We start from the raw sequence: 23,535 nt of genomic DNA on the forward strand, positions 1-23,535 counted from the left end.
TGAGCTTTTTTTGGTCAAGACTAGCATTCTACCACTTGAGCCCACTGCTCCACTGCTGATTTTCTGGCGATTAATTGGAGATAAGTATCTCAGGCACTTTTCTGCCCAGGCAGGCTTTGAATCATGATCCTCGGATCTCAGCCTCCTGAGTAGCTAGGGTTATAGGTGTGAGCCACCAGGCCCTAGCTGTTATTATTATTTTTAATCATGATATTCTTTCTTGTACTTACTTATATCTTTCAAACTAGACCCAAAGTTACAGTGCATGAGGGACAATGCCATCCTGCCTCCCCAGGCCCTACCACTAAGCCCAGATGAAATGAAGGTACACCATAAGGATGGGTGTGATTTTATCTTCGTGATGGTAGAGATGCTGAAACCCAAATGAGATTGTTCCAGAGTCCTAGCACTACTAACATTCTATCTTCTTCGTGTTGCCCCGTCAAAAAAAAATGTAAAGAGAATCCAAAACACATTTAGAAGACTTGACCTGATACTATTGTTGGTGGTAAAGCATGACCTGTCTTTCAGCTGATAATAGCATTTACAACCAGGAGATAAATATTTAGATACTAGGCAATAAAATTCTACTATGTGCAAAGGGAGTGCTAGGCAGATAGTAAACTAGATCTAAATAATCCCTGAACAGAGAGAGTTCATAGTTTAGGGGAAGGAGACAATTATCCAGACAATTAAAAATGATAAAAACAAAGATGAGAAAGAATTCAATGTAAGTAATATAAGCTTACACAGTGACACTTAGAAGGAATGAAGGCAGGATTCACAGAGAGTAAAAATTGCAATCTAAAAGAGAAATAGGAGCTACTCAATGAATGGGAAGAGAGGCAAGAATGGATGAGAAGGTTTGTTACTTCAGTGTTCCATGTAGTCCAGCAAAGTTATCTTATTCCTCAAGGTAAGAGCAGGACACCAAGTTTACATCCTGGAGGAGGTTCTTGAGAGTTCCAATAAGAGTTCTTAGCATTGGGAGTATGTTTCTCTCCAGATCAAACAAGTTTCATTTATTTATACCCTAAATGGAAAGCTATGCAAATAGTCTTAGAAAATGGAATCACAGGGGAGAAAATTGTCATATAGAATTATCTAAGTAGAAAAGCTGGGCTTGATGCCTAGACAGCAGGAAGAGATTTCCGCCCAGGCAGGGACTATGAAGTCTGAGACATACGAGAGCTGTGTATGAGTCACTGTGAGAAGGGGAACGCAGGAATGGAGGGAAAGAAAAGGGAAAAGTATGCATTATTCCAACTATGAGGTCTTGAAAAGCAATGCTAATGTGAGTCAGCCTTGGGTCAGGTTGGATGGGGGAAAAGAAAAAGTGGTCTTCCTTTAGAAATACTGCTGACATAGTGCTTTACAAGTAGCCCAAATAGTTGGCTTTTTCTTGAACAGCCTTGAATTTGATGATATACAAGGTTGAGTGCTTCCCCAATGAAGGATAATTTAGAAAAAAAAACCCAGATATTCACATTTCTTATAAGAAAAGCCCTGGTGTCATGTTAGGCCAGGCTGAGGAAGAAGCTATCAGTGTTCAGTGTTAAGAATTGGCTGTGTGGGATGCAGCAACTCTATCTCTTGAGCATTGAATAGGTTCTCCCCAATTTGCTTTCAGTATGGAACCTGATAAGTATCATTGTCAGTACCATACATCATCTTTGTGGGAATATAAACCTCATTTTCAAATCTGAAGACAATGTAGAAAGAATAATGGGGTATGATTTTTGTAAAATTTTCTATTATTTGGCTGATCAGGAAAGCTTTTAATTCTGAAACAACTTTTCAAATTTGTAGTCGTTTATGAAGGTGCCCAGAAATGTTTAGTATCTTCCCACTTATTTCTTTTATTTTCATTCACAGGAATGAATGTCTAAGTTTCCAGCTCAGAATTAGGGAAATTTTTTATTGAATTCACAAACAATATAGCAATCTTGAGGAGGATTCTGGTAGGGGCAGGGAGCAGGCCTCTACTGTGTAAGTTTGTATGGAAATTGGGGTAATTCTAGTTCCCCATCGAAGGCTACCAAATAAATTCATATTTTAAACACAATGAGCCTTAGTCTTAAGAAATATGTCAGCCATAGTTTCGCATAAATACATGGCTTGGTATGAATTAATTCTAAAGGAAAATATACTCCCTCCTCAAGAAACCATGTGAGACAAAAACAAAACAGCCTTTGTAAATACTCTGTTTCTCTTTGAGCTGAAATAGTTGGTATTTCACTGAAACACTGCAAACCAAGTAGATATCTTTGGAGAAATAATACTGGGTGTATAGGGCTGTGTGTTCAATCTTGTTTTATGGCTCTGGGAAAGTTCTTTGGGTCTTGTTTTCACAACCATAATTAAAATTTTGGTAACAAATGACACTTGTAAAAATTTTTTTAATATTATTAATATTAAATGGAAATTAGCAATGATGATTATTGTTATTATTTTACTGCTAATCGAATATGTCATTTACTGTACAATGCCTCTTATGTAGTAGGTAGAACCAATAAGCATATATGTATGTATATATATGTATTCATTTACACATATTTTTTGTACTTGGTTACTTTTGAAGCTGATAAAATATAGTGAAAATAACCTTCATCTGTCCTCACACAGCGAATAATGGGTACTGAGGAACTCAGATTAAAATGATAGCTGCAGAAATCAAGACTTGAGAAAGGAGGGTGAGGAGGTCATTGATGTAGGAAAGTCAGGGGGAGTCTTTGGCTTTAGTTCCATTTCTGAAACACAGACCAGATTTGGGAGAAAAACACAGAAATGTTAACTAAGAGGCATGAAGTAGGTCTGGGGAAGTGACTCAGAGGAATAGCATTTGCCTAGAAAGTGCAAGTTTCTGAGTTTAGCCCCCTCAATATTGTGTATGTGTGTGTGTGTGTGTGAGAGAGAGAGAGAGAGAGAGAGGGAGAGAGAGAGAGAGAGAGAGAAACAGAGAGAGAGAGAGAGACAGACAGACAGTCACAGAGACAGACAATAAGAGAGCTGCATAATTTCATAGCCCGGCAAATGTGGATTTAATCAAGAACAACTGTGTGTCTAGGTTTTCTTGACAGTGGGAGAAATTCAAGGATATTTATAGTGCTCTCAAGGGTCCAATAAATTGCATGCCTATCTTCCCATCCCACCCACCCCATCATTTATTGCAGGAATAAGATGCCTCCAAGAAGAATACATTCCCAAATCCTAGACCTTGGGTTCCGTACAGCAGGGTTTTTGGCAAAGTCTGATCAATTGCATTGCCTATAGTAATAAAGCCTGAAAACAAGCCAAGTGTCCTTTGAAGAAGACTGCTAGAAGCAATGACAATAGTAATCTTAGGGTGGACGAAGGGGATCTATCTATCTATCTATCTATCTATCTATCTATCTATCTATCTATCTGTGTGGAAGGGACATTTCAAGTTAGTATTAGGATATTTAGTGTTAGAGGGAGCTGGTGAGGGTAAGAATGAGGTGTACTTCTGGAAGTTGTAGTGTTAACACTAAGTAAGAACCCATATAACTATAGAAATAGATTATTGTGTGCATAGAACATCTGTTAGATGATTAACTAGAAACTGATAAACATGGTTGACTTGGGAGCAGAGAAAATGGGAGTCAGCATAAATGTAGATTTCAGTTTTTTTAAATTGTGAAAATACTATACAGAGGGGTTACAATTACATGGGCAAGATAATGAGTACATTTCTTATCAAGCATTGTAGCCTCCTCCTTTGTTTCCCCTTCCCATCCCTTCCCATCCTCCCCCCGCCCCCCCCCCCCCCCGACCCATACCTCCTCCTGATTTCAGGTTTTTGAAAGCATATGTATTCATTTTATTCATAGTAACTTAGAGTATGTACTAGGATATACCTTAATCCTAGCTACTCATGAAACTTAGATCTGGGGGGGGACACAGTTCCAAGTCAGCCCAGGTAGAGAAGTCCAAGAAACTGCAGCTCTAACTAACCAGCAAAAAAGCAGGGCTGGAAGCATGGCTCAAGTGGTAGAGCTCCAGTCAAGCCAGCAAGCTGAGCAAATGCTGGGTAGAGATCGAGTATTGGCAAGGAAAGACATGTGTAAGTACATATGTTTTTGCTATATGCTCATGTTCATGGAGGAGGGAGAAAGAGCAAAATTTTGGAATATAAAAGGAAATGTTTGAAACCTGGCCTTATTACTTCTTAGCTGTTTAGCCTTGGCCAAGGTGATGCTTTTTCTCTGTGATTCCATTTCTTAATTTGGAAAATGAGGGTAAAACTATCTTTCTCATGATACCTCTGTGTGTGTGTTGTGTGTGTGTGCATCTGTGCATGCATTTATAGCAATCAGCTTGAGACTTCATCTCATGAAATTATAAATCTTGATTTCTCTTTTTTTAGCTTCATTCTGATATTGACTCTGGTGATGGGAACATTAAATACATTCTCTCAGGGGAAGGAGCTGGAACCATTTTTGTGATTGATGACAAATCAGGGAATATTCATGCCACCAAGACATTGGACCGTGAAGAGAGAGCACAGTATACTCTGATGGCTCAGGCGGTGGACAGGGACACCAATCGGCCACTGGAACCCCCATCAGAATTCATCGTCAAAGTCCAGGACATTAATGACAACCCTCCGGAGTTTCTGCACGAGACCTACCACGCCAACGTGCCGGAGAGGTCCAATGTGGGTGCGTACGTGGGGAAGCCCAGCTCTGTTTCCAGCCTGGCGTCACTGTAGGTGGTCAGACCAGTGCCTGGCCTCCCAACTCAGGAAGTAGATCTTATGCTGTATTGTTGGAGTGGCAATAATCACACCCCACGCCACCCCCTGCATTTCTTTTGTTTATCTAGATTTTTCTCAACATTTAAAATGAGCGGGAGGCTTTATAGTCAAAGAAATATGGGGAAGATTGGTTTTATAGTCAAAGGTCAGTAAATATGAGGAAGAACGGAGAAGGGGAAAGAAGTGATGGAATTGGGGTGAACCTGTACTTGGTGTTATTAGCAAGTGTGTCTTGGAACCAATTGCATTGGCTTTTAAGAATAACACTCTCTTAGCCTTAGTTTCTTTCTCTGCAAAATAGGAATAGAAATAAAATGTATCTAGTTACTGGATGTTCAGTAAGCAATAGGAAATAATGTTTCTTGCATACAAGCATTGTGTTTACTGGGGATTGACACATTATTTTACTTAATGTTTGCTGTATTTAATCCTTTAGTGTTGTAGGTAGGTCCAATAGACTCTATTACAGTGAGAACTCACGCCAGAAGCAGGTTAACTCATTTATCCAGAACCATCTGTGGTATTAAGTGAATCCAGAATATACATGACCACAGCACTATGTCATCATGTATTGATTTAGAAGTAGGTATGTCTTTACAATATGCTTGAAGATGTATTGCATTTCTAAAAGGAAGGTTTTCTGAACCAAGTGGTCAATTTCCCCTGGCAGTCACTTTCCTTTGACTTTCTAGATTGTCCATAATTGTGGCCTTTTGAGAGAAATGCCTGTCATGTAAAATGTTTGTCTCTCACGTGGTGAACAGAACTGATCGGATCAGATGTTAGTCTGATCGGATGAACTCACATGACTTTATTAAGAACAAACAGCCCAAGCCATGCTCTGGTCCCTCACACTGCTTAAGCCTAGCTACTTAGGAGTCTGAGATCTGAGGACTGTGGTTTGAAACAAGCCTGGGCAGTAAAGACAAATGAAACATATCATTAGCCACTTAAAGCCAAACTGGAGGTACACCATACTAGCCTTGGGTGAAAATGCTGACAGTGTCCAGGCCCTGTGTTCAAGCCACAGTACTGGCACCAAACAAACACACAATAACAGCTTATTTCATAAATGAGGAAACTAAACACTAAGCATCTGTGTGATCTTGAAATCTAAGATCCTTTTATTCTGGAGCCTCTTAGACCGGAAATAGTGTCTTTCTCTTGCAAGTAAGGTCATAGTCTTCTTATGTGTTGTGAAAGCCAAGCTGAGCCATTTCCTTTTCCCTTTTCCCTACTTAGACCTTTGCCAACTCCATATTCACCTGTGGATTCTCATAAGAACTAGCAGACATCATAGATATAAATATAGACATAGATGATACAGAGATAGATAGGTAGATAGATAGACAGACAGACAGACAGACAGATAGATAGATCGATCAATCGATAGATAGATATAGAAAATCCAGGAGTATTTTTACTATTTCTGGGGCTTTTGGATGCTTAGGGACAGCAGCTAGACTTCCTATCACAGATTATGAACGTGTAGTCTTTGTTCCCAGACAGCACTGGGACTGAATCATTGCTGTACCACTGACCAACCACATGTATCCAGTCTGTTCTTCCACCTTTCTAAGATGTTGTATCGTCATCTATGGAATCAGGGTCATGGACTATGGTGAAGGTTAAACCAAACAGATGGAAACTATGGGAGTGGTTAAGTGCTTGATGTAAATTAAACACAAAAAAATGAACAATTTCCTTAGTCATGTCACATTTTTTTTTACTTGATTGTACATCTCCATCTCCTCCTGTGGGAAGCACTCAGAAAGGATAGTTTACACCAGATGATGAATTGCAGAGGAGTAGTTAGAAAAGAGTGAGATTAGCTTGTGTATCAAATGAAATCCTCTGACAACTCTGGAAAGTAAGGGCTACTTTACAAACTTACTGCCGTGCTGAAAATGTCACTGAAGGAATTTGGGTTCCATCACTTCCCTGGATCAGGATTAGAGTCCTGACCTTGGTAATAAACAACTTTGCGAAAGCAATTGCAAAATGCCATATATCTCTCACATCAGATTTCCCACAAGTAAAATAGCTGTAGAAAAAAAAATGCCCCGTAGACAAATCCTGGTGTGTACATAGAATGTGACCCAAAGCAAGGCTAGATAATGCTAGAAAGCTAGATAAGGCTAGAAAGCCAGATAATGCTAGAAAGCTAGATAATTGCCCATTTTCTTTTCAGTTCGTTTCTCCTCACTGTGAGACCCTACATGCTCTGCCCAGATTCTTGTTACTTGTGACCAGTAAGGAACAAAAGTGTTTGTTTTTGTTTTTGTTTTTGAGTAAATGGAATCCCATTCTCTTTCAATTCCCTGGTGTTCTTTCCTTTGGACCCACAATTGCTTGCCTTAGTTCTCACTGGGTGTTTGCTGATGGTTCCTGCTACATGGCTTCCAGAGCCATTAGAGGTGGGAAGAGGTAATTGTCTTGCCAGTAGGGAACAACATTCTACACAATATTTATAGCCATAAATTAATTAAAATATACTATTATCAGCAATTTTATTGCATGCAAAGCAACAATAAAAAGATATATTTATTGCTTTACTGCAGATGGAAGATTGCACTCTGTCCTTTTCATGAAAACCAATTCATCATTAATTATCATTTATTATACTCTCTGGGAAGATTTTATTTAATTATTTGACATACTGAACATTTCTATTGCATAGGTCGTAGAATGTTTTGGCAATAATGTTCCTATTATTATTGAAACCCAGCATAGTGGGATAGGTTAAGAAGATAGAAAGCTTAGTTTTAAACTGCAAGTAATCAGAAAGAGACAGAAAACAAAAGAGAAGATGGATGGGTGTTTTGTACCTCAAGTATAGGAAAACAGGAGTGGGTCTGAGATGGAGGAGATGAAGGACAAAAGAAGGAACTTGATCAAGATGTATTATACTCATAAACTGACATGTTGAGTTGGAATCCTTTACACAACTTTTTAAAGATAATAAAAAATAAAAATGATAAAAGAAAATCTCAGACAGTGGTGAATAATTGAGATGCTGCCCTTCTTTTAAAATGAGACATTGCAAACTTTGAAAAGCCGGTAGAGTGTCACTCATGAGTCAATCCTCTTTTTCAGGGACATCTGTAATCCAGGTGACAGCTTCTGATGCAGATGATCCCACCTATGGAAATAGTGCCAAGTTAGTGTACAGCATCCTGGAAGGTCAACCCTACTTCTCAGTGGAGGCACAGACAGGTACTAGAGAATGTTATTGTCACAGTGATTTCTGAATTAGCAACCTCCGCCTGCTCATTAAACCTCTTGACCCTCAGTTTCCTCAAATAGGAAAAGGGTATGAAGAGGGTCACCTTAGAGTGTCAGGGTAATGATTAGACAATTTGTGTCTCTGTTGGGCACAGAGTTGACATGGTGTGAAAATGGTTTATTAACACTTCTGTCCATAAGTCACGATGTAACAATGACACATACTTGCAACATGCAGAAAAGTCTTGTACTGTGGGTTTCCAAAATGAACAGAATTAGAGCTCGCAGCCTGAGATAATCAGTTAGCTTTCAAATAATGCTTAGGAAGCTATTGGACATGGTATAAATGGGAGGTGTTAGTATTTGGGAGGTTTTGAAAAACAGCCCACTCCTAATCTCTCCTGCTGAGCTGGCAGATTCTCAGTGGACATTGGCATCCAAAAGAAGTTTAGAAAATGAAGAGAGATGCCCAACCCCCATTCCCGCCCCCCCCCCCCCCAATTGAATAAAATAACAACACAAACCAAAATATTTCGCTTCATTTTAAGCCAACTTTGATTCTCAAGTGGAGTAAACACTAACATTCTGTAAATGTGCTCATTTAAATTATCTCAAGGGCCTTATCTTTTCTGGCAAGAAATGCCATCTTTTTAAAAAGATAATTACAAGGAATCTAGACTTAGGTTAACACTGAAATTTGTATATTCTTGTATATATGTAGTATTTTGTTGATTTACCTTTAAGTTTTTCATGCAGGAATACATTTGATTATAGTCACACTGTTCCAGACCACAATTTATGGAGTTACTCAGTCATCTACTATGGTTTCATCACAGGCAATGATAAAGGAATATAAAGATCATCTAGGTTCTTGAGATATTAACAGTTGGATTATTATTATTGTTTTTTGTCTCAAAGATTCATGGTTAATCACTATCATTTGAACCTATAAATTATTTAACAGATAAGGAAAATAAAGTCCATTGAGTTTCAGTATCTTCCTCAAAATCAACAATGGGAGGAAAACAATAAGGGTTAATGTATCTAGTGCAAATTCTAGATACATTCTAGATACAGTGAGAGACAGAGAAAATACTTCCATACATACCCCAGAGATTTGAATGAGAAGTTTTCAAGAATCATATTCCAGGAACAAGATGCATTGTATTCATAAATTGCTTTGTTATATGACAACTCCTTTGTACAACTACTTAAAGATAATAATAGTCAATCATGAATTTATTATTGTTACTAGTATTAACTGATGGTATTTATGTAAGCATTGTACATATTTCTAACCCATATTGGTTCACTCTTTCAAATATTAATAGTAGCTTTTAAATTTACTGCACGAAATATGTCTCTCTAATTTATAATTCATATGAACTATAGATATATTTCTAATAATTGCATATAGGATAGATTTCTAAAAGAAATAAAAAAAATAGTAAATCATAGCTATTCATACATTGGGCACTCAAATATCTCAATCTCCAGGATTTTTTGTTGTTGTTATTGCATTTTTTGAGGTTTTTTTACTTGAATGTTCAGAGAAACAAATAAAAGAAAATTGTTGCCTGTGAAACTTGTATGATTTTGCTTGAAAATGCTGTGGTTATTCAAGAATAGCTGCTTTAGGTTGCAATTGTTGAAATGATGTTTTTGAAGGCAAAAGACTTTTCATTTTTTTTTTCTTCTGTAGTACTTAAGACATTTTCCTTATGGTAGTGTGCTGTGTGCTGTGTGCTGTGTGCTCTGTGTGTGTGTGTGTGTGTGTGTGTGTGTGTGTGTGTGTGTGTGTGTGTGTGTGTGTGTATGATTTGTGCCAGTACTAGAGCTTGAACTCATGGCCTGGGTGCTTTCCCTGAGCTCTGTTGCTCAAGGCTCGTGCTCTATTACTTGAGCGACAGCTCCACTTCTGTCTTTTTGCTGGTCTTTCAGGGTCTCACAGACTTTCCTACTGGGGCTGACTTTGAACTGTGATCCTCAGATCTCAGCCTCCTGAAGAGCTAGGATATGGGTGTGAGCCATGGTGCCCAGCATGGTAGTGTTCTTATAAGTGAATATCGGTGATATTTTCTGCTCCCTTATGCAGGTATCATCAGAACAGCCCTTCCCAATATGGACAGGGAAGCCAAGGAGGAGTACCACGTGGTGATTCAGGCCAAGGACATGGGTGGGCATATGGGAGGACTCTCAGGGACAACCAAAGTGACAATCACACTCACGGATGTCAATGACAACCCACCAAAGTTTCCACAGAGTAAGTAGTTTGGCTTGGCTTTCACTGTTCAACCCTGCCACATGTAAGGACTCATCTTCTCTTAACCCATGCCTATTTCATCCAGCCTTCAAGCAAAATGTCTACAACTCAAGGACCTCTTTATCTTATCCTTGTGAAGGACAAAACCAAGATAGAAATAACAGTCCCAACAAAAGTAATCTTTCTATATGTTGGTAATTGTCTACAGAGAGATTGTCCCACCGTGCCTTCCAGCTGAAAGTCTAAGATTACCTCGAATTCAAGTCCAAAGAGGAAATACCCAAAGCCAAATAATATGAACACCGAAGGAATGCTATAACTGACAAAAGTCATATCATATAAGAGGAAACTAATGCTGAAGAGGTCACTCAGCTTAGTAGGAGGGGCAAGGTTTCCACGTGCTGCATCTGCGTGGTGTGTTTCACACCGAGGATCCTGAAAATGCCAAGATAATGACAGGAAGAATGTCAGATTTGGGCTTTCACTCCCACACCAACTCTTTTCAATGTCTTTTGCTTCTGCCACAGCTCCCCAACTTTCGACCTACTCTTTTCTGTTACCAGACCGCACACTTGCCACAGTTTTGTTCTTGCCATTCTAAATATAATCGCAATGCCACACCTCAGCAATCTTTACGCTTGTTGTTTCCTGGCCTGTGATGTTTTATTCCCTAGATATTCACCCTTGTCCCATTCTTTCTTTCTCTTCAGTAGAATGTGATGTCTTCTCTCATCAGGCTCTATTAAATGAATCTTTCTTCTTCTCCTTCTATGTATATTTAGCAGAAGATATGTTTACACTCATATTCATGCACATCCACAAACACACACACATATATCTTATATGGTCATAGATAAACTCTTTACATCATATTCATACACATTCACATATACACAACTTAGACACCGAGTCAAACATCTACCAGCAGACCCACACAATCATATACTTACACATAACCAACACATACTCTCTCATTATCTAACATCTCTTAATGAAATTTATTTTTTGGTTTCCTAGTGATGACATCAGAGTGAATACACACACACACACACACACACACACACACACACACACACACACACACACATGTGGTTTTCTTTCCTTCTTCTGTGCCTCTTTAAAAGAGAAATCTTGACTGTTTTGCTTACTCTAAAGTCTCTTGGGGGCTAGGACAGTTCCTGACACATACTAAATTCCTAAGACACAGTAAGCAAATATGAATGTGGAAAGGTTATCCATTAGGAAAGCTTACAGAGAATGTTGTACTTGAGCTGGTGTTGAAGGAGATTAAGAAGAGAGCCTGAGAGTTGAGACAGATATAACTTTGAGAGGTAAAATAAAATATTGGATTTTAAAATAAGTATGGATCCCTCAACTGTTTTTAAACAGAGAGTGTTTTGTTTTTGTTTTTCCCTTGGCCTTCACAATGCCATTGCTGTCCCCTGAAATTAACTTACTGACCCTCTTTAAAGCGTGGTAACCCAGCCCTTTGAATATATTTAAGTGGTGCTGGTTTTTAATCATTGTCTAAGATAAGAACTGTAACAAGCATTGTTCCTTCTATGTGAGCAAGGACCCCCTCAGTTCATATTTCACCAATTATTTCATCATCCTATATAGAACAGAACCTCTTAGTAATCAGGCCACCTGCAGATTCTTATTTTTAATCTATCTTCCACTTCTTTCATGTTTTTAATCAATAGAAAAGTCCATTTCAAATCCTTGGAGAAATTTATTGGGATTCAGTGAAAAAAAAAAACAACAAACTTGGAAGTTTACAGCTACAAAATAAAAAAACAAAAAGGATGTCATCTTTTTCTCCTCTTTCTTCCAACTCTTCCTCTTCTTCCAGGTGTGTACCAGATGTCTGTGTCAGAGGCAGCAGTCCCTGGAGAGGAAGTTGGGAGAGTAAAAGCTAAAGACCCAGACATCGGAGAAAATGGTTTAGTCACGTACAATATTGTGGATGGAGATGGCATGGAGTTGTTTGAAATCACGACAGACTATGAAACCCAGGAGGGTGTGGTGAAGCTCAAAAAGGTGAATTTGGAGGTGGAATTGAACATGTTTCTGCCATTTTCTGTGACTTGCTTTTCCCAGACAACAGGCAGGGGACAGGGTGAAAGTTAAGAAAAGAAACTATGGGCAATTGGGCACTGATTTCATTTTGCAGCGCAGTTCTGAGCACTTGGAGATAACAGAAGTGTATTTTCTTTCTGTTTCTGCTGATTAAAGTAGTGATGATGCCTGTCTGAGATTGTTGGCTAGTTCTATGTTTGGACACAGTTCTCTGGTAGAACTAGATTAGAGTAGACTTGGGAGAAGTAGCCCTGAGCCTCTTTAGTTCTGCCAAATGGAATCTGTTAATTCAGGCTGTTCAAAACTTCACTTACTTCAAACATCCAAGGTTCCTTGCAGTGATGGAACTCTGGTGGAATTTGAAACAGGCCTCTTGTTTTTTCTTTCAAAATTGAATCTAGGTTAACAGTGACATTGGACCTTCCACAGTAGTCAGCTGTCATTAGAAACATGTCCCTTATATTAATTCATTGCAAAGAGGTGTTAACCGCTTCTGTTTGGGTTTGTAAAGCTGTTACTCAACATTATAATGCAATTTAGCCTGAACCTCTTACAGATATCTCATTTATTTTTAGTATGAAAAACAATCACAGAAGTGTTTAATATTGTCCCAAGGAACAAATTAGTTAGACGATGGAGTCATAAACAGACTCAGTAGTTTGACCTGCTCAGAGTCACACGCAGGTGTGAACTTCAGAGCTATTAAATTTTGGAACAAATTTCTTCTTAAGACACTTGGAAAATGATTCAGCCACAAAGGTCTCATAAAAGAAAGTCAGGTAAGATTCTCTTTCAAGTGAAGGAACAGTGGTAGTAGATTCTAAAATGCTTTTCCCCAATTGAGAATTCAACTCTGTCCATACTCACAGTGAATGGAGTGTTAAAAGTGAATTCGATGATGGGATTACCTGGGTTTTAATCAAGCCTTCAATTTCTACTTGGACTTATCACATGAATATTAAGTTTCTTGGGGTGATGGGAAGATTGGATTCCAACACGGATAAAGATTTAATTTGCAGAATCAATAAAGAGGCCAGTAGCTGGAGAGGGGTTAAGGGTGGGATGGGAGAAAGCAGATCCTGGGAGGATGGTGATTGGGGGCATAGGAAGCTGAACTTTTACAACAGTGGGAATTTTGTTGGATCGACGGAAAATATGTGGGAGACACAGAGCAAATAGAAAGTAAGAGGTGACTGCCATAATCAAGGCAAGGAAAGAGAGAGAGCAGGATGATTGGAGATAACCTTTTAGCTATTTGGAAAAGTCTCCATGAGTCACTATGAATGGAATAACTTAAGGAAGCTCTATAATCAGCCTCCACAAAGGGATCAAGCATTTTTTTTTCCTTCTGACTTCTCTTCTGAAAAGTAGCTGTGTGAACTGTGTGGCAGCCTGGAGCTGTCAGCTTACTTTGTTAATTAATATTACTCTCCCTCCTGGTTGACACTGACACATGAACGTTGACATCAGCATTTCCTGCCTCCCATTCTCCCTGTGCTGCAGTAATTGGATAGTTGGCAACGTGAAGGTTGTCACCTGTGTTCAGTATATTCAGGGCATAAACATGCACCGTGTCGCTAAACCCTTGAAATGCCTAAATCACCCCCATGGAACTCACATATGGCAAATGAGCTCTCTGCATATGATTAATTTTTGCACTTTCCCCCAGTTCTCCATTTTTTTTTATAGGCAAGGAACCAGTCTTCTACAAAGCTCTGGCATGTATGTTTAATACATTGTAGGGGGATACTTCATTTGCAAGAGAATATTTGCTTTAATTTATAGCATAGAGTTCCAAAAGTCCACCAAGACAAAAAAAAAATCAAAAGTAAGTTTAGCAGAGTAAAACTATGAGTCCTGTGGAAATCGCTACATATGGTTGAATCACATCAAACAGGATGGGGAAATCATATTTTTTGTATTTTAAAGATTTTGCTGTTGTGTGTGAGGGTGGCTGGGCTTGAACTCACCATCCTCTTTCCTAAGTCTCCCAAATGCTTGAATTACACACCTGTATTCCCACACTCGAGATACCCTTTTTAAAAAAGATATTCTGTTAATATAGTATTTTCTTTTATTTCTTACTTTGTTCGCCAACAAAGAATTACAGCGTTCTCGTGTTTTATGTTTTATTTGTCAGACAAGATCTTGGTGAAAGCTGTAAAGCTCAAGTTCATGAGAGGAAGTACAGGCTATAGGAAGATCAAAGTTTAACAGGACATGGTGGTGAAAAGAGAATTAAAATACCAGGACTTTTCCTCGCTTTGTCAGTGTTGAAGTTTCAAGCTGGGTCCTTCTTTGCTCTAAGGGTTGTTCTGGGTGTCATCGGAGTTTTTCACAGTAGGGGTCAGTAAGCACATGCACCCTCTTACCCCAGTAGTTATTTTAATTTAAAAAAAGAGCTTTAGTCATTCATGAACATCTTTGGAGTGATTGGAGGCAAACATCACATCCCCGTTGAAATCCAGTGTTCATAAATATTAAGTCCTAGGAGTATGGCTATTAATGACTGCACATCTTGAGTTGAATCTTGATCATTCAGTTGGGCTTGAAAAGATAGAGGGAAGAGAAAAGGTAGAAAAGCGAACTCTGGAAGGACTGGTATCCATGAAAACAGGCTACATCTATGAGATTGCATCTAGTCTTTAGAACTTGAGATCTTTATAGCACAACTGTGGTGTGCAATGCAAAGGAGACCTTCCAAAGAACTGAGCAAGGCAGAAGATGTAGTATGATCGTAGCAAAGGAGAAAGAGTCAAAAGAAAAATAATTAGAAACGGATTCATTCTTTAACTAATTTGAAAACTAATGTTTTCTGAGTTCTGACTTGGGCCAGAATTTCACGGGAGAACAAGAGAAAAGAAATCTTGCCCCAGAGTATTTACCCAATCTCTATTGGTTAGCTGAAGAATAATATAAATTAGAGACGAACATTTTAGGTAGATTGCTAGCTGTGAGGATACAAGTCCAATCTGTCTACTGCAATACCCTTAACCAACTGGGAATCCTATCTATTGCAGAGAAATCCCAGCACAGTTTCCAAGCTGTTTATTTTCAGCCAAATAAACATGTGAAGCAGCATGAAACGGGCATTATAAGACATTTTAAGTACTCCTTATTTTCATACAACCGTTTTTATATCTGATGTTTCTTTCTATTCTGAGTCCACATGTGTAGAGATGTGGGTGCTTAATATTTGGCATGCTTGTAATCATAGGGTGATCAGATTTGTTAACTTAATGTCACATCATAAACATTTTACATGCTGTTATATAATATACATAATCATTTTTAATGACTACATAACATCTCAAACTATCGATGGACCATTATTTCCTTAATAAAATCTCACAGTTGGACTTGGTGTTTTGTGTATACATTTCCCCAGATTAGATATAACCCTCTATTACAGTGAACAAATATTGTGCATTTTTTGAATATTGTTTGTTTGGGTTTTCCGTTGAATTAATCCCTCAGGGGAAATTTTCAGAGGTGGGGATTAGTTAACTAGGGGGTATTAAGATTTTTATGGCTTATTCAGTGTGTTGCCTCATTTAGCTTTATTCCAACTACTCATAACATGGATATAAATGTTCACATGGGGAACTACCTTCAATCTTTTTTGGAAAGAGGAAAGGGAGTAAATGGTAAAGCACATTTGTAAATGTTATCCAGCCATCCATCAGACCCGTTCCTCATTCAGCCAAAAGGATTGATGTAGAAGATCACTTGGGAGAGTTGTTTCCAGGCATTTGGGAAGACAAAGGCCAACAAAGATGCGCAAGAATCAGGGGATTCCTCTGTGATGTTCCTCCCCTAGCAAAAGGAAAGGAATGAACTTCTCCCCTTTTTCTGGTTACAGATGACCTCTTCTCTGCATGATCCTATCTCAGGGTTCTGTCTAATAATGACAGATTCGGAGAAATTGCAAATGGTTCAGAGATCTATAAACATCATTCTTTCTCACTGTTCATGAACACACAATAAGGATAAGGAAACTGCTGGGTCCCCCTCGGGATGATGCAGCGGCAGGGATGAGGCTTACTTTGAGGAAAAGCTTGTGTTCCCTGATTTCAGAGTTAGAGATGGGAAGATATAAAGTGTAGAGGATGCTGACTATGTTTCACCTTTCTTAAAGAGACCACCCCTGGTTTGGAACTGTACAGATTTAGGTTAGATCTAAGCCTCACAATAGGGTGCCTATTCAAAAATCAGTGTTTGCTATGCAAATGACAACCACAGGGCAGGCAGATGCTTGCCTTCAAGTATCAAGCTTTCCCCAAACACTTGATAGTTTGGCATCATCTAGAATGTTAGTTAGAAAACTTCCTAGGCATTGGAGTTTGCCCAATGTCTCACCCTTTCTTAACTCTCTGAATTTCCTCTTGTTGAGAAGGAAGGATTACTTATAATCAGTTTTATTTCTCAGTGTTTCTTTCCTAGCTAGATAGAATGTATACTGCTTATACTTTTTTTTAAACAGGCCATTTTTTTTCATATCTCTGCATTCTTCTCTGAAGGAAGAATGAGCTTTACTGACATCACTTACCACTAATAGAAGGCAACCTAAAAAATAAATGCCAGCCAACAAAACCTTGCCCTTTCATTTTAGCTAGAGAGTAGAATCATAGACAACGACAGCTCTATTGGGAAGTAAAACAGATATGTTAAAATCAGCACTATTTTCAGATGTTCAGGATTCAGAGAAAGGAATAATGATGCCAATGAGTAAGATATTTAATAGCTCCACCTCCCTGGAGGACCCATAAGTCCCCTTGAGTAATCTCACGTATACTGCTGGTAAGAGTTATAGATGATGGGAAACATGGTGGTCAGAAAGTTACAAAACATTGAAGCTGCAAATATGATTATAATAGGCCGAGTTCTGTGTATGTTCCACAATATCAAATGAGACTGTGCTTGGTTCTTGGAGTGACATTTGTGGATATGTTACATAATGTCTTCATTTTCTACAGCATGGGCTAGAAAATTATTTTTGTAGCATTTTAATGCCTTTTAGTAGATGGCTTGAAGTGACCGAATTGAGCCACCTGGGAATTACTGGAGAATATGAAATTTATTTTAGGTGAATGTGGCCATTCCTTGTCAGGATCCTAAAAATGACCCCTTAAATACATTCCATGTCTCAGCGATTGAATTGGCTGGTTTTGTTTTTGTTTTTCTGACTAAATGGCTCAGGTAATTGGATGTTACTTGATACTGATTTCTTTCTTTCTTTCTTTCTTTCTTTCTTTCTTTCTTTCTTTCTTTCTTTCTTTCTTTCTTTCTTTCTTTCTTTCTTTCTTTCTTTCTTTCTTTCTTTCTTTCTTTCTCTTTCTTTCCTTCTTTCTTTCTGTCTGTCTGTCTGTCTGTCTGTCTGTCTCTTTTTTGGTCGGTCGTGAGGGCTGAACTCTGGGCCTGGGCACTGTCCCTCAGCTCTTCAGCTCAAGGCTAGCACTCTACCACTTGAGCCACAGCACCACTTCTGGCTTTTTCTGCTTCTGTGGTGCTGAGGAATCGAACCCAGGGCCTCATGCATGCGAGGCAAGCACCCTACCACTGAGCCACCTTCCCAGCCCCTGATTTTTCGCTCTTTGAGGAAATATTTACTTGGCCTCATAAAACTTTTCTTTCTCTTGCATTAGCTTCTCGAGGCATTGTGTGTCAATCTTTTCTTCATTCTTGCCAGCCCGTAGATTTTGAAACCAAAAGAGCATATAGCTTGAAGGTAGAGGCTGCCAACGTGCACATCGACCCGAAGTTCATCAGCAACGGGCCTTTCAAAGACACCGTGACAGTCAAGATTGCAGTAGAAGATGCTGATGAGCCCCCCATGTTCTTGGCCCCGAGTTATATCCACGAAGTCCAAGAAAATGCAGCTGCTGGCACTGTGGTTGGGAGAGTTCATGCCAAAGATGCTGATGCTGCCAACAGCCCAATAAGGTACATGGGGATATATAATTTCAAACAACAACAACAACAAAATAAACAAACTTGAATGAGTGGGTTTGGACGCAAAACCATGTAGAAAACACATTTTCCTCATGTCAAAATCATTGGACCTGATAAAATGAGGTCCAATGAAATGGAAGCTGGATTAAGATTGAGAATATAGGAGCTGCACTTCATCTCTGTTACTAAAATTTTTGGTTAGGATTGTTCAAGCTGTAGTTTCTCTAAGGAGCAGATTTCTCAATTTATATTGGACGAAAGAACCATTAGCTGGCCTAGGAACTAGGGCAAAGCATGAATAATGAAAATGGCCTTTGATGCATTTCACAATGGTTTTTACATGTAGTGAGAGAACTCCACTTCCTTCTTGTGCATGCAAATATTCAACCATCTCAGTACTATTTATTGAAATCTGTTCTTCTCATCTGAATGGTCTTGAATGTTGACCCACTGCTATGTGGTTTTATTTTGGACTCTCAATTTTACTTCACTCATCTGCCTGCCTGTCCATATTAAACTATCACATAGTTTTGATTACTATGGCTTTATATTAAGTTTGAAGTCAAGAACTGTGATTCCTCCAACTTTATTCTCAACACCTTTTTTTTAAAAATAAAATTTTATAGAAAAAAATTGGATGCTGGTAGCTCATGCCTATAATCCTAGCTATTCAGGAAACTGAGATCTGAGAATTGTGGTTTGAAGCCAACCCAGGCAGGAAATTCGGTGAGACTCTTATCTCCTACTAACCTACCAAAAGACAGGAGAGCACTAGCTTTGAGCAAAAGGAGCTCAAAGACAGATGTTGGGCCCTGAGTTCAAGGCCCAGGATTGGCATAAAAAAAAAAAAAAAGAAAAGATAAAGAAGATGGTCACATGATTCATTTACCTATAGCTGCCAGGTCTAATGCTACCAGGGTAGAGCTAGGTAGTATAGACAGAGGCTTTATGTACTGCAAAGCCTCAAATATTTACCAGCCCTTAATAGAAAAGGTGGGTTGACTTCTGTTCTAGTTCATCACTGCATTTTTCCACTGAACATAATTTATTCTAGAATATTTCTAATGCTCATTTATTGAAACACCTGTCTTAGAAAATCAAGCTCACAAATATGAGAGATTGTAGAAGAAAGTGGTGGCATCTTATTCAGATATCTATTCAGGAAACCTTCACTAATCATATATTAGGGGTTTCTAGTATATTTTGGGAAGGAAATACCTATAAAATTCCAAAACAAACATTTTTCCAGAGATAGAATTAAGACCAGTAGCAAGGAGGAAAATATGGTTGATTCCAATCAATAAGGTATTTTATATTCCAGACAGCTATAACATAAGGCAGTTGAACATTTTTCTTACAAAGAAATGATGACTGTTTAAGATGACAGATATGCTAATAGCCTAGATTTGATCATTGCACCAAGAAACACTTATGGAAACATCCTTGTACCAATACAATTGATAGGTAACAATAGAAAGTTTTAAATTCACTACAGAGCCACTATGATCAGGAAAACATTAAAAAGAAAGTTGAATATGAAAATAATATTATAAACAACTGAGTTTGCCCATTCATATTAAAGTAAATGATGGTAGGATAGAAGGAATCTCTGTGTTAGATTTTTGGACAATATTTATTTCTGGAGAAAGATAATTACAATGTTTTGGGGACCTTCATCATATCCTGTTTAGAGTTTAATATAGTTATTTATGTTACTTATCAGAGATGGTGTTTTAGGCTGTGACTGCTTTAGGAGTAAGTAGAGGAAAGACTGAGTTCAAATGGATGAAATTACTTCCATAAACTCACATGACCAGTTTTGGAAACTGGATTTTAGCCCAAATCTACTCTAGGTCTAATCCGGTCTTTTAATTCCTTAACTTATTGGCAACTAATGGAAATATTTCTCCAGAAAGATTGGACTATTATATTATTTCCATGTAGGAAGAAACCTTATATAATAAACCAGCGACCCTCATTGCACCTTTGAACTATGTACAGATGTTTCCGGTATGGGTTTTAAATGGATTAACTGTAATTTAGAGAGCTGATGTGCCTCAGGACCTTTATAGAGGGACAATGACGTAAAAACTCATGGAAAAGCTATTCATTTCCTCTGCAATTCATTATCTAGTAGGATCCATGACTGCAATTGGTTATTTGGGTCATGTTTTCAGTGGTAGCTATTCTGTGCCTGTAGGAGATTTGCAATTCTATAATTATCTACGGATGCTCAGTATTGAACTGGAACCAACTACCCACTCCACCCCCTTTGGTTCATGTTCTTAGAATTGCCAGATAGATTATGAAAGGGCATTTGAGTTTTTACTTCACAGACCTCTTATTCTCAGAGGCTGCTCTGCCTCTTGAAGGTATTTGGTAAAGTTGGACAAGTAGGTAAGGCCTTACAGTATCACCGCAACTCTCAGCTGCTTGGATATGTCGTATGTATCCTGGATTCTATAGCATCAATGCATCTTTGTTTAGCACTTTATTTACTTCTTGAAATAATTCTCATTGTTTCCTTGACAGTCAATTGTATATGCCCCGGAAAACCCCATTTCTGGTACTCTCTTTAGTCTTTGATCACTGTTCAGGTGCTGGGGCTTCCCTAAGACTCAGCTTTTCACTTTGACCTCTCCATGTATGTCCACTGCATTGTAGGAATGTACTTTGTGTACTGAGGTGACTGAGATGAAGTGCCACATTCTCTGCCTGTAGTCTGATCTCCTGGTTCTAATTCTGTGTTCCTGATCTTGAGTGCTGTGCATGTTTCACCCAGTTGCTTCTCTCTTCATGTGCTCATTATTGTAACTCTGCCTACCATGGGGTCAAGTCTTTACTGTCTTAGGAATTTCAGCATGTCCCTCTCTGCTAAATTAACGTTCTTTTCATGTCTTCAACTCAGACACTCAAGCCAGAAGATGTCTAAGACTCTCCCAACCTTTCTTAGGCATCCAAATATCTGCTGAGACCTCCTGACACTTTTCTTTTTTAAATCATGATTTTCCAGTCCTCTTATCACCCTGGTATCAAACTATCCTATCCTCTTTATGCTTTAAGGACTATATAAGATCCTTAAATTTTCTCTGGTCTTTCCTCCAAGTTCACTTGCTCAGAACATCTTGTCTATGCTTACTTAGTAATGACTCAGATAATAAATTATTTCCCTCCTTGGCAGCCTTCCATGACTTCTCATTGGCTTTAGGATGGAGGATACTCTCCAACATCTGAGAGCTTCTAGCAACGCGCGCACACACACACACACACACACACACACACACACATACACACGCAGATATTATGGGTTGGGTCCCTTCATGTGTGTGAGGCATGAAGGTAATATCTTAAACATTATTATTTTATTTCATTCTCACAAATAATGCAGAAGTTAAGGACTATTGCCATTCTAATTTATAAACTAAGCATGCTGAGGTTCAAAGGCCTTAAATCGCCTTTCCAATAATAATAATAATAATAATGAGTTAGTAGAACATAAAGTTGTACCTAGCACTTTCCAAATTTGAAAGCCACAAGCTTAGACTACAGAACAACGTCTTGATTTATTAGCACTTTTGGTTCATATTACTGTCATCCCAACTAAATACTAAACTCCATCCTGGCCATTTTTAGGTTGAACAGTAGGCACGGGATACACTCTTCCATTCCCACAGGGGACATCACAGACACCCCATGGTTTGTGTGTGTACTGTGAAGTACTGCTCACTGGACCACTGAGCTCTCTTGGCTCTACTAATGGAGTCTCTCTACACTAGACATAGGCTGTTGGTAAATTCCAGCATTTGTAAATTTGGGAGAATATACCCTGTGATATTTATGGTCCTTGATATCTATAATATTCTTTAATATTTCTGATGATCCATGAACACCTTCAAATACATACATTCTGAAAAAAATAGGGAAATACACGCGAAGATTTCTAAGAATTAGGAAATTGCCCTGTTATGAAACAAAGCAGGCTATCTGAATGAATGATCTACCTTTGCTTTTTTTCCTCTTTGAAGTTGGCATGGTTGAGTGGTTATAACCTATTTAATGGGCTTCACTTAGCCCGTTAAAGCCTTTTATGGTTAAAAAAAAGGAAGAGAATGCTACAAAAGTTACTGGCCAACACAGTTTTGAATTTTGCACTATAGGCTTCAAAACCAAGCAACCTAAGAATATCTATGACTAAAGAAACTGAAGCAATTCATTCAAAATATAGATAACATGTTTTAATTAAATAAGGAGAAAATGGATATTTTTTTAAAGAGTTATAAATAATCTTTGATGATGAGTTTGGATAAACTTGAAAGTGTTTAATATTTAATGTGCCACAAAACGGTAAAGGTTTTCTGCATTTGTGAGTTTCTGAGTAGTTTGGGAACAAAGCGAGCTTACTTCCCAAATGCAATTTCATAAATATTCAGATGGTGGGTGATTGTAGTAAATATGGAGAAATATGCAACATGCGGTTATGCTTCTCAATCAAATATGCTAAAGAGTTGCTTCATTCATTGTACTGAATACTGAATTCCAATGTGGCAATAGGATTTCTATAAAAGATTCATGTTCAAAGTTCAAGAAGTAAATTTGATTAAAAAAGGAAGACCTAATTCAAGTGATTCATTGAAAAAAGGTGCTTTAAATATTACATGGAGAAAATATTCAGGTATTAAGCTGCTCTGAATATCTTGGTCTAATTGCTTCATTTGCATTCTGCTTAGGTATTCCATTGATCGTCATACTGACCTCGACAGGTTTTTCACTATTAATCCAGAGGATGGTTTTATTAAAACTACAAAGCCTCTAGATAGAGAAGAAACGCCCTGGCTAAACATCTCAGTCTTTGCAGCAGAAATCCGTAAGTATTCTCATAAGATTTTTGGTTTCTATTTTACCAAATAGTAATCCCTTTAGACTCTCTTTATCGTCTAGAAAATGAAAGAGCTGAGATAGACATTTTAGTCTTATAGATACTTTTCATTCTTTGAAATTTATATTCAGTGACCTATCTAAGAAGAGAGAGAGGCAAGTGCAAATGTTTGTATTTTCTTTCGCAGAATGAAACACATACTTGGCAAGATCCCAGTTAGTCCTCAGCAGTTTTTAAATTCATGATCCTCTGGTTAAACTCCAAACAGCATCCTTAGAAGCAAGACTTGTGGGATCTGTTTATCTACAGACCAGTATTCTTGAACTTGTCCATGAGTCACGAACTCCAGATATCTCATGGTTG

At 38.3% G+C, this 23,535-nt stretch overlaps 1 protein-coding gene across 2 annotated transcripts in view; it reads left to right on the forward strand.

Moving 5' to 3' along the window:
• The window catches only part of Cdh11 (cadherin 11), a 140,289-nt gene that overhangs the window by 97,497 nt on the left and 19,257 nt on the right, over positions 1-23,535 (forward strand). For both annotated transcript variants that reach the window (XM_042700865.1, XM_042700866.1), the window contains exons 4-9: positions 4,388-4,682; positions 7,874-7,993; positions 10,098-10,265; positions 12,118-12,305; positions 18,034-18,287; positions 23,024-23,160. In XM_042700865.1, coding sequence (XP_042556799.1) covers positions 4,388-4,682; positions 7,874-7,993; positions 10,098-10,265; positions 12,118-12,305; positions 18,034-18,287; positions 23,024-23,160 — 1,162 coding nt within the window. The remainder of the gene's footprint in view (positions 1-4,387; positions 4,683-7,873; positions 7,994-10,097; positions 10,266-12,117; positions 12,306-18,033; positions 18,288-23,023; positions 23,161-23,535) is intronic.

Source organism: Dipodomys spectabilis, unplaced genomic scaffold (assembly GCF_019054845.1).
Source record: "Dipodomys spectabilis isolate Male_0828 unplaced genomic scaffold, ASM1905484v1 ptg000273l, whole genome shotgun sequence".
In the NCBI taxonomy this organism is placed as follows: domain Eukaryota; kingdom Metazoa; phylum Chordata; class Mammalia; order Rodentia; family Heteromyidae; genus Dipodomys; species Dipodomys spectabilis.